General features: G+C 40.6%; 1 protein-coding gene across 1 annotated transcript in view; it reads right to left on the reverse strand.

Annotated features, from left to right (window-relative positions):
- nherf1a (NHERF family PDZ scaffold protein 1a) overlaps nt 1–17,249 on the reverse strand; it is a 21,680-nt gene extending 4,431 nt beyond the window's left edge. The window contains exons 1-4 of the mRNA XM_020082886.2: nt 16,464–17,249; nt 3,605–3,775; nt 868–1,021; nt 643–692 (exon numbers count right to left, since the gene is read on the reverse strand). Coding sequence (XP_019938445.2) covers nt 643–692; nt 868–1,021; nt 3,605–3,775; nt 16,464–16,925 — 837 coding nt within the window. The 5' untranslated portion in view covers nt 16,926–17,249. The remainder of the gene's footprint in view (nt 1–642; nt 693–867; nt 1,022–3,604; nt 3,776–16,463) is intronic.
- Between the last annotated feature and the right edge of the window lie 1,184 nt (nt 17,250–18,433).

Raw genomic sequence — 18,433 nt, forward strand, 5'->3', positions numbered from 1 at the left:
CGACCTAATTATTTATCATTCTATTCACTTGGTTACTGGGGAGAAGGGTGATGGTATGTTTTCTGAATGCTTTGTCATTATATCCATTCCAACAAATGGGTACCAGCGTGAGTACTTTGAAAGAGTTTATTTGAAGTATAAACGGTTGTGCGTGGGTTGTATTGACACTCCAAAATCCCAGGTAGCAAAGGTGTGGATCTATTATGACCAAAACAACGTCGAATGAATACAGCAATAACAGTAACAGCAAGAGTAGTAGAGCGTGCACCTATGCCAAGGCCCAACAGTATCTTAAAGTCAAATCGCACGCACCAAATCGCACGCACTCATAATGAAAAACAAATTCAGCCCCTTTGGCAAATCAAAATACATGATGCATTTCTACGGTAAATCAAAACAGTTGCAGACGTACTGAATAAACAGTATCAGTATCTGTGTGGCAGAGTTTTACAGGCCAGACCTGACAGAGCACGTGAAGACAGCTGCACACAACACTGACCAGAAGTCCTAATCTGCTACCAGGAATGTCCAGAGGATCAGCAGGGCATTTCCAGGCTACTATCTGTCAGAGAGCATGTGTGTGTGTGTGTGTGTGTGTGTGTGTGTGTGTGTGTGTGTGCATGTGTGTGTAGTGACCCTCACCTCTTCGTCCCCTGATGCTGCTCTGTCTGACACTGGCTCTGGTAGAGGTCCTACAGTGGGGAAAGAAAACATAAAGGCCTCTCTTTATCCAAAGTCTCTCGCAAAAACATGTGGGTGTCTCTGTGTGTGTATGTGTGTGTGTGTGTGTGTGTGTGTGTGTGTGTGTGTGTGTGTGTGTGTGTGTGTGTGTGTGTGTGTGTGTGTGTGTGTGTGTGTGTGTGTTACCAGTGAGGTGTTCCTCAGTGGGCAGAACATTGCATCTGTTGAAGAACGCTTCAGTCTCAGCATCGACCACCAGCAGCTGGGTCTGCTCTCCTCCGGCCTTGATGGCTCCGACCACCTCTGAGTGCTGCATTCCGACTACAGACACTCCATTAACCTGAGGAGAGGAGGAGAGGAGGAGAAGTCCAATGTTAATCTCAACATAGCAGTAACTACAAATGCTATGATTGTATTCCTCTGCCAACCTCTTCCTTCATCTACATAATATTTATTTCCAGATTCATATAAGGTCCCTGTGATCTTTCATAAAATATATGCTCATGGGATTATACCAGCTGCTGAGATCACATGTCTTTATCTGATGATCTATTCGTGGCCACCACAAGAATATTAACACTGATTGTCACATATTGATTCTTTCCAAATGAGAATACGTATTTATTTGTAATAACACACACTGACACTGACACAGCTCACTCACACACACTGACAATGGACACATCTGTATAGTTGTTCTGGCCAGAAGGAGTCTGAACGAGGCCTCCAACACCAGAATTTAATGAAACATTCTGCTGTGTCCAAATGTCCTCTTGTGTGAATAAAGATCTTTATTACTTTTGCAATAAAAATGTGTACGTTTCAGGCCCTGAACTGTATTTATATAATATCAAAGCAGTCTAATATCTTCCATTTTACTCAATCCTTCAAAATGAGGACAGGGACGTCTGCTTTCACTGGTGGAGACATTCCAGTTTCTTGGAACATAGATCATAAATAATATGATGATCCTCACTCCCACAAAGAAGAGAAGGGCGAAGCAGGTGATTCATCCTGATATTTCAAAGTAAAGATATAATATATAACGGTTCCCCAAACCAGTGCTGGCAAATGTCTGGTACGGTTACTGCAGGGCGTGGCGTGCAAGCATACTCCCAGTGTTGGAACTAGTCAAGCATCCAGGGAGATGAATGACTAAGGAATTCCAGTGGGAGGAAGAGCTGAGGTTGGAATACTGTCAGGAACGCCTCAGTCTCACCAGCTCCCACGCTGGTACAGAACGTGTTCATCTCAAGTGACCCATGACCTCTGCAAAGAATTCATCACATTCTCAGGATTCTGTTTCCCCAAATCCACCTCTTAAACCCCCACCACGTTCCGTTTACTGCCTGTCAATGAGAATATTGCACACATGCAGGATTATACCACAACTGTACACGTCCGGTTCTCGTATTGTTGCTTCTCTCCCGCACGTGAGAGGTCCTGCAGACTGTAATTCGGCTCCCCCAGAAACAGTAAGTGGATTAACTCTGAGCCTGTTCAACGTGGCCAAAAGACCTGGGGCCTCGTTTATAACCGTTGCGTACATACAAAAACAAAATTGACGAGAGAATGTGCGGACTTCCATGCTAACTCTGACCCATGAGTACGAACATTTTGGAGACGGGAAAATGACGATACAGACATGAGGAGGTGAACTGAAGCAGATTATTGATCCACTTCATCATTAAAATTAAAACCATCAGCGTTGTTTGTGCTAAACTGTTCCATACAAACCTTCAATTCAAAAAGATGTAAAACAACTTACAGTAAATCACATGAAACCATTAAACAGCAGAGTTGTTGAGTCATTAATAGTTTCTAATATCTTCTAACACTGTGAGTGTAGCATCAATTACGAGTGTGTGTAAAATCGCTGCAGGGAACGTGACTGTGCCATCAGGTGCAACGAGCACACTGGAGATGACTCCCAAAAAATAAAGAAAAACTATTCACTTTCCAACTTCTATTTCCAAATAACATCCCGGAGTGAAGGTTAGGATCCACTGATGTGGTGTCATGCTGCGTGATGGATGCCCTGGCACTGATAGAGGAGTGTGCCAATGGAAGGATGAGGAAGAAACAAGTGTTCAGAGAATCACAAAGAGTTTTTGTCCCATGATGATGATGATGATGATGACTAATCAGCTGATATAGATTCTATAAATCTGTGATCTTGAATATTTGTGCTGAACTAAGTCCAGTATTACGCAGACCCACCCGACGGAACCGAACCATCCCAGTACCACAAGTACTTACCACTCTGGTTCATTAGCCGACAGGTCTGTGTGTGGTATGATTAACACTGTGTAATATTTATCTTTCTATAGAACTTCTTTTAATCATTTTAAATATAGAATTCTGTTTAATTTTATAGATGGCGGACATCAAAATTGTCTCAGAACAAGACAACAAGTTCCCTCACATTCTGACAGTATGAAGCAGTTTTTTGTTTTGCCTCCACCTTTGAATTAGATTTGTTTTTATTTCAGGCACTGTTCTTTCTTTAGTACTCTATAGTATCAGTGTGTTTTCTTTATCGATGACATCACTGCTGTGACCACCAACCATCCTGTGATTCTTCTCCTCCACCTCACTAACAAACACCCCGATGTTGGTTTTAGAGAGTTACCCTTCTACTCCTCATCGCTTGATGTCTTGGTTCACCGTGGTGTGAACACTGGTCATCACACACAATCACACATAAAGGGAGAAACATGCAATGCGCATGAGAAACACACCAGAAATCCCTCTTTACGGACAAGACACACACATAGAAACATACGCACATTTCACTAATGTACACTCTGTGTCTCCTAACACTGCAGTTTCCCCCTGCTGTCACAGGATTACAGCTGACACACAAATAAACATAAGAAATCCCACACACACACAGTAGTGAGGGAGCCTGTGTGTTGTGTACCTGGATGATCTTGTCCCGTGGTCTGAGTCCGGCACTTTCCGCTGGGGAGTCTTTGTCCACAGCTCTGATGAACTGGCCCGGTTTAGTCTTCTCACTGTGCAGGTTGAAGCCGTAGCCGTTAGCTGCCTTCTTCATGTGGCAGAGACGAGGCCGCAGCTCACTTTTCTCATCCTGCACACCAACACACACACGCACACACAAACAAACACAATGAGAGAATTACAAAATCTGAAAATGAGATCAGGTCCTGCTCTCAAACTGAGAGGCTTGAGGAAAAACACCCGCATGATAAAAAGTATTTGAATTGCCGTCCCATAATTTTGACAGTTGTATTTTTGATTTATAATCATATTATAGTAATATACTATTAATTAACCACTACATGTACCCTTTAAACCCTTAAAGCTCTGTGCTGTGTTTACATTTTTGTTGTGTTTTTTATTGTTTCATAAATTGTGTTTTATGCTGCCATGTCCTCTTTATTGCACATTGGCCAGTGAAAAACACCATTCTTTTCAGCCATATACTGTGGATGTGACTTGAAAAAGTAATGTATTACTACCACTCCTTGTTATTTATTCTTAGCCTGATGTAAACTTTCATGCTCCTCACTCAGAATGTTGACCCTTTGTCAAAACTATGACTAAATCTTAAAAGTCCAGTGTGTAAGATTTAGGTTAAAGGGATCTATTTGCAGAAATGTAATGCAGAATAATCCTCATGATGTTTTCAGTTTCTTTTTCATGTTTGGAAGGAGAGGGTGAGGGGAGGGGTGTTCAACCGCAACATGCAACTTCAACACTCAATATCACTAAATTCTACACACTGAACCTTTAACATTATTTAGTCTTTTTTCATTACCGAGCAGAAATTGACCTTCATATCTATGTAAAAAAAATGGCCTGTAAACCTTTTTACAGCTAACATGTGCAGTAACAGTGGAGGCCCTGATAAAATGCCCCCCCCCCTTCCTCTGCTGCACTTCCATCACCTGATAAAACATCAGCTATCTGTCCAACATCCTCTGCTATCTGTGGCACATCTGTAAATGATTCTCTGCTGAGTGACCATGACGATCAGCTACTGCAACCTCAGCACTGACTCAAGGCACACACACTCACAACCTGGCTTGTACATTGATACAGGGGTTAATGTGAAATCAGGAAGGGAGATGATTGGTTAAGTGTCCCGGCTGGGGCAGGTTGATCTTGGGATCTTGGATGAACCTTTGGATGGAATCACACATTTATGACAAAACCCATGTAACTCCCGGTTGTTAATGAAGAAGATAAGGATTATATAAGAGGTGAGGTGCAAGGTACACAATGCTGTGCACTACAGTCTACAACAAGCAGAGGAATATACCTCCTTCTTGGCAAGGGGCTTAAACAGTCGATTCAAATTTTATAATACCTCTGCTTTCCTCGATCTCATAAATCAATTTGACTCTAATTTGTAAACTTGAAAAATTATTCTTTTTACTCTTCGAAATTGATATTGATATTATATTTTCATGAATGAACACTAGCGCGCACTAGTGAGTAGCCTTGTTTGGTATTATCGGGGTGTTAATTGTGCTAATTTGCCGTCCTCGTGCATGTTTGCTCAGATTGAATACCAATCAAAGTGGCATTCATCATGTTGACACATTACTCTGATTACTCTGACGGATCTCCAAAAGGTGAGTCAAGGCAGCTGATCTAACAAGCACTCCTTGGCTGCTGTAGAGTATTTGAACCCATGAGGTCAGGTGAACGAGCAGACTTTAATCCAGTTACTGCACCACGGGGGAGCAGAGAATCGGCCTGTGGCACAGGAGCTGACCAGAGATAGACTGCCACCTCTGTCTCTCACTCACGCTTTAGCTTTGCCTCTCTGCCAGTGAATCAATGCACAATATAAAGAACTGTGAGGAAACACAGGATACAGACATGTTTGATTCCCGTCTCCACTATTCTCTTGATTACACCACCAGCATCACCTTAGTCCCTCTTTCTCTCCATGTGACCGATATGCTCAGGTAGGTCTATGCCTCGGGCTTACAACTAACATATGTTGCTGGTCAGATTTTACTCTCTGCCTACTGGATAAAGTCTGTTGTTTTCGTCAGCCTGAGCACAGAGAGTCCTAACGGGCCACGGTCCTGGGCGCTGTGACAGCACCCAGCAGGGTGGAGGAGGGATAATGGAGGGAGTGAGAGAAGCTCAGAGAGAATACCAGGCCGGGTTCCCTACTGATCAGATTCAAAACTGTTGACAATTTCGGTACTATCCTCAGTGAGAAGTGGATCAAGTCACGATCGTCCCGTCTGGCAGGGCTGAAATAAAATGCTTCACCCCAGCCTCCTTTAATAATTCGGCCAGCAGGAGTCTTTGCCTGTATAGAACAGCCTTTTGTTCTTTGGCCTCAGCATGTGGTACTTTTTACTGAAGCTGCGAACTGATTGAACACGGATCATTTCTGTACATCTCAAAGGATTACAATAATATAGACACGTTGAGTCAGTGTAGAGAGTTTTTGTGTTTCACAGCATCTGTGGGTGACACACTTGAAAACCACAGTGTCAGCAGAGCCACACACTGCCAAACTGTGCAGCGACAGCGGTTGCTGTATGCTAATGACACCACGGGGTGAAGTCCAGCAGAGTCTCTTCCGCATATTAACTCTGGGACTATTTTCAGTGTTTGGTTGCTCAAGCAAACCTCTACTGTAGATACACATAAAGAGTTTCCACACCCCACATCTATCTGAAATACTTCTGTAATATAAAATGTGACTGGCCGACGATAAGCCAATGATAAAATTGCATTACATTTCATTCCCGACATTGACAGCTGCAGCAGTGCAGTATTCAGTTGGCCCTACTGATTCTTACCATGTTAACGAGTGGTATGCCCCTTCATGATATGCTACATTTTGTCACATACATGCTGTTAGCAAGTGTTATGCAGTGGAACATACTACTTTGACCACCAGTATATTACAGCCAGAGGCATGTTACCCATGTAATAATGTTACTTGTTAAATACCAGTCATGTACAATATGTCAGTGCACATTGAGATACAGCGAATGCTCTGAACGCTAAATAGTACAGGGCCACTCAAACTATTCACACCATGCATTGATTATTTTTATATATTTTCAATTACCAGAACTGCCCCCATCCCCCAAAAAGTTGGCACCATTCTAATGTGTTAAATTAGCGATTAGCAACTACTCTTTTGGATGTAATGAACTATCATTGCAAAACTTCGATGTTACAAAAATAAGTATCCATGACTTCTGCATCAGAAGATTTCTAAACATTTAACAATCTGAAAACATATGTATCATGAATATGCTCAGATGTAGGGGCTCGGGGGGTAGAGTGGGTCGTCCTCTAACCAGAAGGTCGGCGGTTGGAGCCAAGTTTTCCCCATTCCGCATGCTGAACTGAACCCCAAATAGAAATATTTGGGTGCTGCCCAGATGCATTGTATTAATGTGTGTGAATGGCAAACTACTAATGAAGAAATAAAAAACTCATACAGTAAACTGGAGGCCATCGAGACTAGAAAAGTACAATATAAATACAGACCATGACAGAGCAGTGTGACTTTTGAAACACATTTAAAAACAAATTACTGCACAAGCTGAACTCAAGGCACTTTCTGCTGCTGTAGCTGTGCATCACCAAACTGCAGAAACTAATGTGTTGTTTTATTACACCTCTCTCTTTCACATCACACAGCACTTCTCCCCACATCTCTCTTCTTGCCTCACAGTCTGTAAAAACTTGCTCTTTGAATAAAAAGTACAGTATTCTTTATTTATATTATTTATATTATTGATTTATTATTTGTCTATACACATCCCTGACAACATGAAAAAATACCTACAGTAAAGGAGAATCTTGTGTCATATTCAGTGTAGACTGACCACTTTAATATTACAGACCTTTTTATACAATAATATTGTCTTTTGCACATCCAGTCCACGTATTCTTACACTGCCAGTATATTGTATAGTCAAGTACTTATAATTATACCCTACTATATATTATATATCATATCATATTATATCATACTCTGCATATTCTCTGTATATTCTTCGGATTTACAAGTCTATATACACATATTTATACATGTGTACATGCTATTATTATATTATTATTATCACTACTACTACTACTATTATTATTATTATATATACTATTGCTGCCATTATTACTATATACTGCTATTATATTGGTATAATTACTGTCTATATAAATATATATTATGTTATATTGTATACTATATATATATATATAAATATATACTGTACTAATATTCTTATATACTGTCTAACAATAACATTACCATCATATCATTATTACTATTATCATCATATTGCCACTGCACTACTTGTCTGCCTATTCATCTTGTGTTTCTGTTTCTGTTCTTTTTACCTAAATGTTTTGTTTTGTTTTGTTCTATTGCATTGTGTTTTGTTGTGTTCCGATACACAAGCTGCTATGACACCTTAATTTCCCTCCGGGGATGAATAAAGTACTCTATCTATCTATCTATCTAGACAGGTTAGGAATAAAAGTGGTCAAAGTTATATATTCATCTGTCGTGACCTTGGTTGAGTTTTTTATCCTTGACATTTGAGTTAAGGAACTTTTTCCCTGCAGCCAAACTGACAGGAAGCATCCCATATAGAATGAAAAACCGTAGTTCAGAAGCAAGCACGGCCTTGTAGCCCTGATGGCCAAATACTCTGACTGTCAGGTCTGATGAAAGATCTGAAGAGTATGAGCTCAGAGGGACAAGTGCTCACTGTCTCAACCGCAACGCGACCTCTGCCCAGACTAACTCTACAATCTGCAGATGCACGAGCAGTGTGTTTCTTCAATTAAGAATTTTAGTGGACACTTTACACTCCACTCAGCGAGCAATTTGGCCACCTTGTAAAAGACCCTGAAAAGAATGTCCTGATTTAACATGTTTTAATTTAACTGACCTGTTGTACACTGTCCCTTGTCAGTCAGAAAGAAAAAGGAAATCTGTAAGGCCGCTTCACAAAAGTAAAATGCAGCTATGACTACAACAAAGCTACCACAAGGGAATGAGATACACTGCTGTCTGTAAGGATCAGCCAGTAAAAGTAATAAGTCGAAAGTGGTTAGCACCTTAGAAATAATCTCCATCCATACTAACACATAACATACACACATGACCTTTCACACACACTGAAACAACAAGCAGGTTGGTTGTTGGTTGCTTCATTGCAGAAAAGATGAAAAACAAGGAACAGCAATGCCAAAAAAACCTAGAAATTCATCATCCAAGACAATGCGATAGAGGTGTGATGAATCATAGGATAATACATTGTGATAACTGTGCCTGTGTGTGTGTTTTCTCTCAGGCATCGTCATGTAGTTCATTCATAGTTGTACATAGTCAGAGCATCCTGAGGATCAGGAAATGACTCCTGTGTCATAGGCCTGGTTCTAGGCTTCATTGTTTTTTTAATTTGGAATTGCCAAGTACGTTTCAGGAGCTGAAGTGTGAACACCAGTTGTAAACGTGGCAAAAGTGATGCATTGTGAAGCTTAAACACCCAAGTGTGGTTGTAGACTCAGTGGATGACTCTTTCCACATATGTACTGTCATAGAAATCACCTCTTGTGTGTAAACTGCGACAAACAGCCACAGTTTGACTGCGGCATTAGCCTGGTTTTACTGTGACGGCACCAGCCACAGTAAACATTCCCTAAGCTTGCAAATATCAAAGGTTAATGGTTTTACAGCTCGCTGTAGTTAAACATCAGGGCCTGTGCTCCGATGTGGTATAATGAAGACTGACTTGTTGGGAGGACCTTGACCTGAGGGTAAAAACACTGAACAGAATGTGGTGTGAGGATTTCTCCGGGCTCAGTTCTACAGAAGTGAAACAAGGCTACACCCCGACACATGTTCTGATAGTTCTAAAGCTACAGGATGACTGTCCCATGTCTACAAACTGAGCTATTTTTGTAGCACCACCCTAACAGGTTTCCCTGACAGCTCAATGTGTTGTGACACATATGAAGGTTCCACTGAGAAAGACAGACACTTGTATTTTGCTGTGTGACGTCCGAACTGTCGATACAGAAAGACTATGCACTTGCCGGATTAGGAAATAGCTTTGTGTTTATTGTCTGAGGAGGGTATTATCTTACATAATCCCACACACACTACACTACACAGAAGTGCCACTGCATGTAGCACTGTGGTTATCATTAACTGGCTGAGACAAAGACAAACAGTGTAGCTTCAGCTCTACAGCAACAAGCTACAAGGACAGGAAGTGGTTTCTTCACATGCAGGTTCCATCGAACAGCTAATGTTTCATCTGCTGACAGTGGAGTGTGCCATGTGTATGTATGAAGTCATGTTTGTATTGCTCTGTGTCTGTGTGTGTGTGGTTATAGACATGGTCCCTGCCGACCAAATGCACCTAAAATGATTTTAATATTTATTATTCTTAAACACAAGACACAATTTAGCCACAATTACAACAAGAACTACCAGGGAGCAGAGAATAGTCGTCACACCAAAGCTTGGTGGAGTGTTTGAGTTTGATGGAGAAAAATAACCTGGCCTTATTTCTAGAGTTCAAACACCAAGATGAGGTGAAAACTAACAAAAAACAACAAGAAAACATGGACATTTGAAGAAAAGTTACTTGTCTTTTTATGTTAAACTAGAATAGCACTCAGTTGAGCAGATAATGCCATCAACAAATCGAACAATGGAAGAAAAACAAAAGTGGTCTGAAAACCTGTCCTTAATCTACATCTGCACCAAACATCAGTCAATTACTTTTTTTGCGTAATCTTCTAAATAAACTGACAAATCAACAAAAAGTCCTGAGTTAAACATGACCTCTTTGGCGAAGGTAATAAACAGTTTGAAGCACAGGGGCCACTTGTTGCAATCCTTTACCAAAGATCAGCATCACCCCTGAGACTCTGGAAGTGTTTTGTGGACTCAAACACTTCGCCCACCCCTCCACTGACATAGTGGTGAGTAGATAATGAGTGGATTTTAATTTTTCGGTGAACCATCCCTTGGAAAAATCAGCTTGCCCATGGAGAAGCTGGGTTGAGTGGAAGGCAAGAGGAAAATCAGGAGACCACCCTGCCACCATGTCCCTGACTTAGATAAGCAGCTGTAAATGGATGCTTCACCGAATCTTGTATGGATTGACTGAATATCTAAAGGGTGACAAGTATCTACAATGTCCATTTTTCAGAACATATAGTATTTGCCGGATACTCACTTGAGCAACTGCTGACTGATCAAAGAAGCAGCCAGAAGCTATAGCATGAGGAAACAGCCCCATAGTCTAATCAATTCTTTCAGGCTTCAAAGACACTAATACTAATTACTTGCACCACATGGAATTATAATCCCTGTCATCCCAAAGCCACAGATAAAATCTTGACGGATCTGCAGACGTTCAGTGGTCAGCTTAACTTCACGGTCCAGTCAATGCTGAAGGGATCAAAAAGATCACAGTAGCGATGGCTCCAAAGTCTTGATTAAACAAAAATGCAGAGAATTAATGGATGTTTCATGTTCTTAAATCCTAAGAATGAAATCCTAGGAAAGGACTGTGGGGCAATGACTGTTGCATCTTTATTTAGAGTATGTCCCAGAGAAAACAATGAGACAGTGATGATCTCAGTCAGATGATGCCAACAGCATTTTAATGAAGTCTGTTGTGGATAATAGGGCGGCTGTGGCTCAAGAGGTGGAGTGGGTCGTCCATGAAACATGAGGTTGGCGGATAGATCTCTTGTCCTTGGGCAAGATACACTGTACTGGCAGTGTATGGGTGATGTGTGATAGAGAACATGCTGCACATAGATGCACTGTATGAATGTTTGTGTGAATGACTGAATGGGAAAACAGGACTGTAAAGCACTTTGAGTGGTCATCAAAACTGGAAAAACTCTATAAATATAAATAAAGGCACATACGGTATATTTCAGTGCTTTCTGTATAAGAATAGAGAATAAATAAAAACAAACAATCTTTTTAACCGTGGCTGTTAATTATAAATTTCTAGATGAGAAAATACAATTTTTTATTATTTTTTAAAAATTCAATTCAAGTACTTGAATACTTCTGTTTAACAGAGTATTTTTTAGGGCAGGGTAGCATCACCACAGAATTTAAGGATGGTGGTGCAATCCCCCCAATTATTGTCTATAAAATTTTGAATAATAATTTACCAGTGAACACAGCAATGTCCAGTCAACAAAAAGGGCTCTGTTTTCAATGCTCATGGTCCAAAACATCACGGCACAAGTGCATTTAAGCTGTCCACATGAGGCGCATGGTTCTAAATGGCTCTTCATTAATAATGGGCGTGGTTCAGGTATAACATACAATCAGATATCAAATAGAATGAATATATATATATATATATTTATATGGTGGAAAGTATTTTAAAAACTGAAAGAATATAATGAAATATTTAAACCTGTACTAAGTCCAGTATTTGTAAAGCAACAGCATGACTCACAACTCATCAGTGCATTAGCACATAAGCAAAATGCTTGTGGTCATGTCTCTGCATGAGACACTTGATTAGAATCATTGATTGCAGCACCAGTACTAAAGAAGTCCAGATTGTAATGTTTTTGGTTTGATACTATAGATTTTGGTTGCAAACCTTCAGTCAAGGGAGTAAACCAACTGCAGCCACGTTGAGTAACATCGAGGTAATCTTGATCTACAGCAGTCGCTTCTCCAGTCCCGACTCAGCAAAGTGGCAGATTAATTGCTATTTCCGTGGCTTCTATTAACCGAGTGATAAGATATGTTGTGAAACACTGAAGAAGAAATGATCCCTTTGAAAGATGAGCGCTGCCTCGTGGCCTTCACTCAGAGCATATGCATCCAGGTTTTATAGAGTGCAAAGAAACACAGGGTGAAAAGTGGTGTTGACAATAGGGTAAATGTGGAAGGTCAGTGTCTTGTGTAACCAATGGATTGTCGATTAAAAGCTGACCAGCAAACACATTTTCTCTGAGCAGCGGTGCAAATTACCTCACAGCAGTGAAATGGCAGCAACTAATTTTGTTTGGTCCCGAACCTCATTAAATTAAACCTCGCCTCCACTCGTTGAACACCCATTCATCTATGATCCTATTATCTCATCATTTATTTGACATTTTCACATCTACAAGTATAGAGAACAAACTGTTATTTCATGCACACACACACACACATATCCTCATTCCACTCCAGCCCCATTGACAGCGTATGTAAAGTGAGGGTGTAGGTATTTCAGGGTCAGTGTGGCCTCCTTGCTGAGGCGTGAGAGCCCTCTCTGCTTTCCCTCCCTGGCCTAGAAGTCTTTCTCCCCATGCAAACACTGCTGACAAAAGCCTCTTCTCTTTCTGCTGCTGGGAGTCTCTATGGTGACCAACAGAGTTCTTGGTGTGCTGGAGGACTGAGTCGCTGGAGGCCAGGATGTTACCATAATATGATGACATGCTCACTCAGTTCAAGCTTTTATCTTCCGGAAAAAAAAAGGCAATCTCTGCAGAATAAGATGTCCAGCTCATTGTTAAGACTAGCATCATAAAGGTTTCGGGTATATTTAGAGCGACGACAGGTTATTGACTGAGCCCTGGACTGCAATACCAAGTCTAACCACCGACAAAGATGTGAAAGAAACAATTGTTTTAACATTTTTATGCTCAGCAGGGCTAGTTTTACGTCATCAGTGGCCAGCCCACTCGAGTGTTTCCCACTGGGAGGCTGGTATCAGACCATTAGTCATGCTCTGTGTGTACTCAAGAACTGGGCTTTATTAATCTGAGCTCTTCTCCCTTGGCTGCAGTCCCCTCTTCTGTGCTCTTGATCTCAGTTAACTTTTCTTTCAATGCTTAACTGATTTTTAGTGTCCAGAGTAACCTTCAAATACAAGTGAATACAAACCATATTGGGTGATAGCAGACATTTGGTGGTGGTTTAAAATAAGTTTATAACTTGACAATCCTAAAAGTAGCTCAATTTGCCTGAACAGCCCTAAAAGCCTGAAAGTCGAACTGACTAAGTGCAAGACAGACTTTTGGATGGACTTCTCCCAGGGGTGATTGCTCTTTCAAATTTAATTTAATTATTACGTAATCAGCATCGGGACTTATTTCTGTTGGCCGCCCAAATTCTCTAAGGTCTTGTGTCAGCTGTGTATACGTTATGGGAACACGCACTGCTAAAGTGGAAACTACTAGTGTTATGAAGAGATACATCACTGATGATTTAAAGCACCAGTGTGTAAGGCCCTTTATATTTAAATACTTTATATTTACATGGAGGGGACCCTCTCTACAGAGGCCTCCATGTTTTTTACATTAGTCCAGACTGGACAAACTAAACACCTTTTGAGTTTTTATAACAACTGAAGCTACCACAGGTTCTTTTTCATGTTTGGAAGGAGAGGGTGAGGTGAGGGGTGTTCAGCTGCAACATGCAACTTCAACACTAGATATCACTTAATTCTACACACTTCACCTTTAAGCAACCTATCAGGAGAGACCTAAACATATTTAAAACTTCCTATCCGTTTTAAAGACTTGTCGAAGTTGTATTTTAGACATTTTAAGGCCTAAAACTTCTTGGATTATATCATAGATTGTGATCCTAGATAGAGTGGACTATGATCGCAACAAGACTGCTTGATATATAATATGCCAACTCACATACTCTACACCATTGCTGACAATAACTCCTCAATTGAATTGTCATTGCTGCTCCCTTCATCTCTATCAGACATTTTCTTATGTTTAAATACTTTGACACACTCCTCCATTATGTCACAAACTGTTTTTTCTTATCAACGTTGTAAATACTGTTATTTTGTAGACGCGTTCAGTTACTTATAGACAAGATCACGTCACCCCTGTACTGGCTTCTCTTCATTGGCTGTTTTAGATTTAGAATGGATTTTAAGGTTTTACTGATAACTTCCATGGTCTTGCCCTAAACCACATAACAAAACTGTTAACCCCCATATGAGCCAGCCTTGGATACTCAGGACTTTACAGATTTGCCTTAGTGTGATGTCATCTTTATTGTTTTTATTCTATTTATTCATTCTATTTTCTTGTTCGTAATATCGTTCTTTCTCTTTTTTATTGTTGCTATTCTTTTTAATTGTATCGACTGCTTTTACGTGATGCTGTCTTCTTGCTGCTTTTAATTCTTAGTTGTTTTCATTAATGTCGGTCGAGTATCTTCTGTCTGCTTTGTCTGTCAAAGCATTTTGTAAACCCTGTTTTTAAAGGTGCTATATTAATACATTATTATACATGTTTTTGTTCATTATCAGTTGATTGATGCAGTTTCCGTATATATATCAGGCAATACTTTTTTACATTGTAAAAATCTTATTTCATTATGATTCATTAATTTGTTATTCATACTAAGTAAGAATTTTCAGTAAATATATTTCGTTTGATTACGTCACACCTACTTTGTGATCATAAATTGTTTTATAGTCTATAACAGCTTTAGATTGTGTCTAAAGTCCTATTGGATGCAGAGATTTTCACTACATGACATCATTTTGTGACTTCTTCAGGTCTTTCTTCAATCATGAAATGCCATCATATGATGAGCAATCGTTTTCAGACCAATACCAGCTTTAGATTGTCTCCCTTTTAATTATTTGTGAAGATATCTTGGATATCAGACCAGAGTCTTGTTGTTTTTGACCCATATGACTGCATGGTCAGCTCGTAAAGTTAATCATCTGGAAACACCCCCCTGAGTAATATTCCAACCAGGTTTGGTTCAGAGTCCCTCACAGCTTAACACCTCCTCAATGAGGCTATTTTGCTGTTACACAACATTTAAATCAGGGTTTACAAGCCTTTGAAAGAATAATGTTATGAAATTGTTTTATAACCGACAAAAAAAGCCTGCTCTTTCACAGACGCAGGATTATGGTGAACCTAAGAAAAAAAGTTAGCAATGTACTTCAGTTTTAAATGTGGCGCAGTCTCACATTCCAGGATAGGAAGCCAGACAATTAGTATTGTTACGAAATAAAGGGCCTTTCTACAAAGATTATTAAGACATTTCAAATCGTTGAACATCTGGTCAAGCAATAAGATCATTCTTATTCCATTATGTCAGTTCATATCTCTTAAAGCGCTAATGGTGTTAGAAAGAGGTGTCTCACTGACATGCATCTGTTTGGCAAGGCATCTGTTCCAACAAGCCCAACTTGACGGGCAATTAAAAACGGGAAGCAGAGAGATTCCTGTACATTTATATGACGAAGAAAAGATTCCACAGGAATAAGTCAAGGCCTGGAGCGTTCCGCTGTGATCTGTCACCTCTCTGTTAGTGGCCACTTGGTAGGGAACCTATTCCCATGTATCCTCTTCAGCTCACAGGTACTGCTGACTTCCATAAGAGGATACAAACCAGGGGCTCTGACATGTTGCTGTTCAATCTGACTGATCTGACTCCTATATTATTTGTATGTGTTAGATATATGGATGTATTGGCCATTGTAAAAGATTCTGCAAAACAAGTATCTATATGTGTTTATGACGATATCATTTTTTAAATATTACTCACGCACTGATGTTGTGAAGTACCTTCATTTATCAGGTATAAAAACGCTGGGTTTCCAAAAAACACACATTTCCATCTGGATAGTTTTTGAAGAAACAGTTTCTGAACTACGAAACTCAGTGATTCAACAATAATTCCAAGTCAAATAGTTCTTTTTAAATAATATTCTGCTGTATATATTGAAACCTGGAAACAAACACATGATAGAAGTGTGCAGTGGGTTAAACAGAGGGACTTTCCGTACCTTGTTGCTGGAGCTGACACTCAGCCTCTCCGAGGACGTGTCCCCGTTCTCCCGCGGGACAGGGCTGGACTCCCTCGGGGTGCCGTTGCTCTGTGCGTCCGCCCGCTCCGAGTCGCCGTCCCCGCCGGGCAGAGGGATCCCCTCCGTGGCGAACTCTTTCCGGCACTGCAGCCCGTGTTTCTTCAGCAGCTCGGTGGTCTCCGCGTCCACCACGATGAGCTCCAGAGCCCCGGAGGTGGCTCTTATCCTGGCGACGACCTGCTGGTGGTTCTCGCCCTCGACGTTCTCCCCGTTCACGAACACGAGCCGGTCGCCGGCGAGGAGCCCGGCCGCGGCGGCCGGGGTGTCGGGCTCCACCAGCCGGATGAACTGGCCGGTCTTGCCCCGCTCCCCGTGCAGGTGGAATCCGTAGCCGCTGGATTCTTTCTCCAGCTTGCACAGTCTGGGTCGGAGGCTCGACATGTTGGAACTCTTCTGACCGATTCAAACTCTGTGTCCTCTGCTCAAACTTTACTTTACAGCGAGTCGCACAACAACAGAGCTGCTGACACCTGTTCACCGCAGTTCACTTCCGCTGAACTGAGCCGCTGTAAACTTTCCTCTGACGACGCTGAGTTCACTCCTCCTCACACACACACACACACACACACACACACACACACACACACACACACACACACACACACACACACACACACACACACACACACACACACACACACACACACACACACACACTGTTATTACACTGTATCACTGTCAATTTACAGTAATGAGCTGAGAAGAGATCCTCAGATTTTCAAAATAAAACCTCCCTCCTCACAGTTGAGTTGACGTCTCTGGCAGTGAATGTAGAGATTATGGTCTGGAACCATTATAGGATATATAAGAGTTCCATGGACTCCTTCAACAGAAGACTAGATGGGGTCTTAGAGCTACATGACCTCAAATCAAGTCTAAACAAATACACGTGCTGTACATATAAAATGACAGGAAGCTGAATAAGAAAATGTATATTATTCATAGAAGTACATTAATTCATATTAAAATATGAAAGTCACATTTTTATTTTTATATTTAGGCTAAATAAAGAAACTATACAATTAAGTAAAAACATTGTATTAAAAGTGTATCATTTTAGTTTTTAAATCAATTCAAATTCAATCTACAGCAAGCAACAATAACAATAACACATTATTTATTTGGTAATTTGCAATTCTATTGGGGCGACTCAGGGAACAACAAGTCCTTGCAGGTGAGAGACCATCATCTTCACAGCCCATTGTCTTCAATACATGTTTGATGGCTGCAGACCACAGGATAGACAATCTGTGCTTTTTTGATCATCTCTGTCCTAAAGAGCTAACTGATTATATGCTAGTGAGCTAACCAGACAATCAGTTTAAAGGCGGAGGCTTGGTGATGGTACTTGTACAGGTCATGATTCATACCATGCCATAAAGCCTTCAGTTTGACCTGAGTGTCATAGTTTAGTTACATTGTTGTTCTCCTGAAAATCACCAAACCTGCCGACTAAATGTCCTCAGTCCTAACACCCCATAGTCTTTCTCTCTCTTTGCAGGTATCTCCGACTCCAGAGCTGCAGGATTCAGACAACAACAACTATTATTATTATTATTATTATTATTATATTGACCTTCGATGTAAAGTGCCTTGAGATAATGTATATTATTATTTGGCACAATACAAATAAATTGAAATCATAGTGTGTATAGACAGATGTCAGTACTTTTCTATCTATTCTATCTATTAATAATGATACAACAAAATGACACACTCTTGGTTTCAATGATATAATTATTTGACTTTGGTTTAATACTTGTACTTTTATTCTGAAGGCGTGGCCTGCAAACAGGAAGTAAAGTAAAGTTTCTATTCTCAAGAATAAAATTAAGAAAGCTTTCTTCCTGTCTTTGCACACACACACACACACACACACACACACACAC

Source organism: Paralichthys olivaceus, chromosome 21, assembly GCF_024713975.1.
Source record: "Paralichthys olivaceus isolate ysfri-2021 chromosome 21, ASM2471397v2, whole genome shotgun sequence".
Taxonomy (NCBI): Eukaryota; Metazoa; Chordata; class Actinopteri; order Pleuronectiformes; family Paralichthyidae; genus Paralichthys; species Paralichthys olivaceus.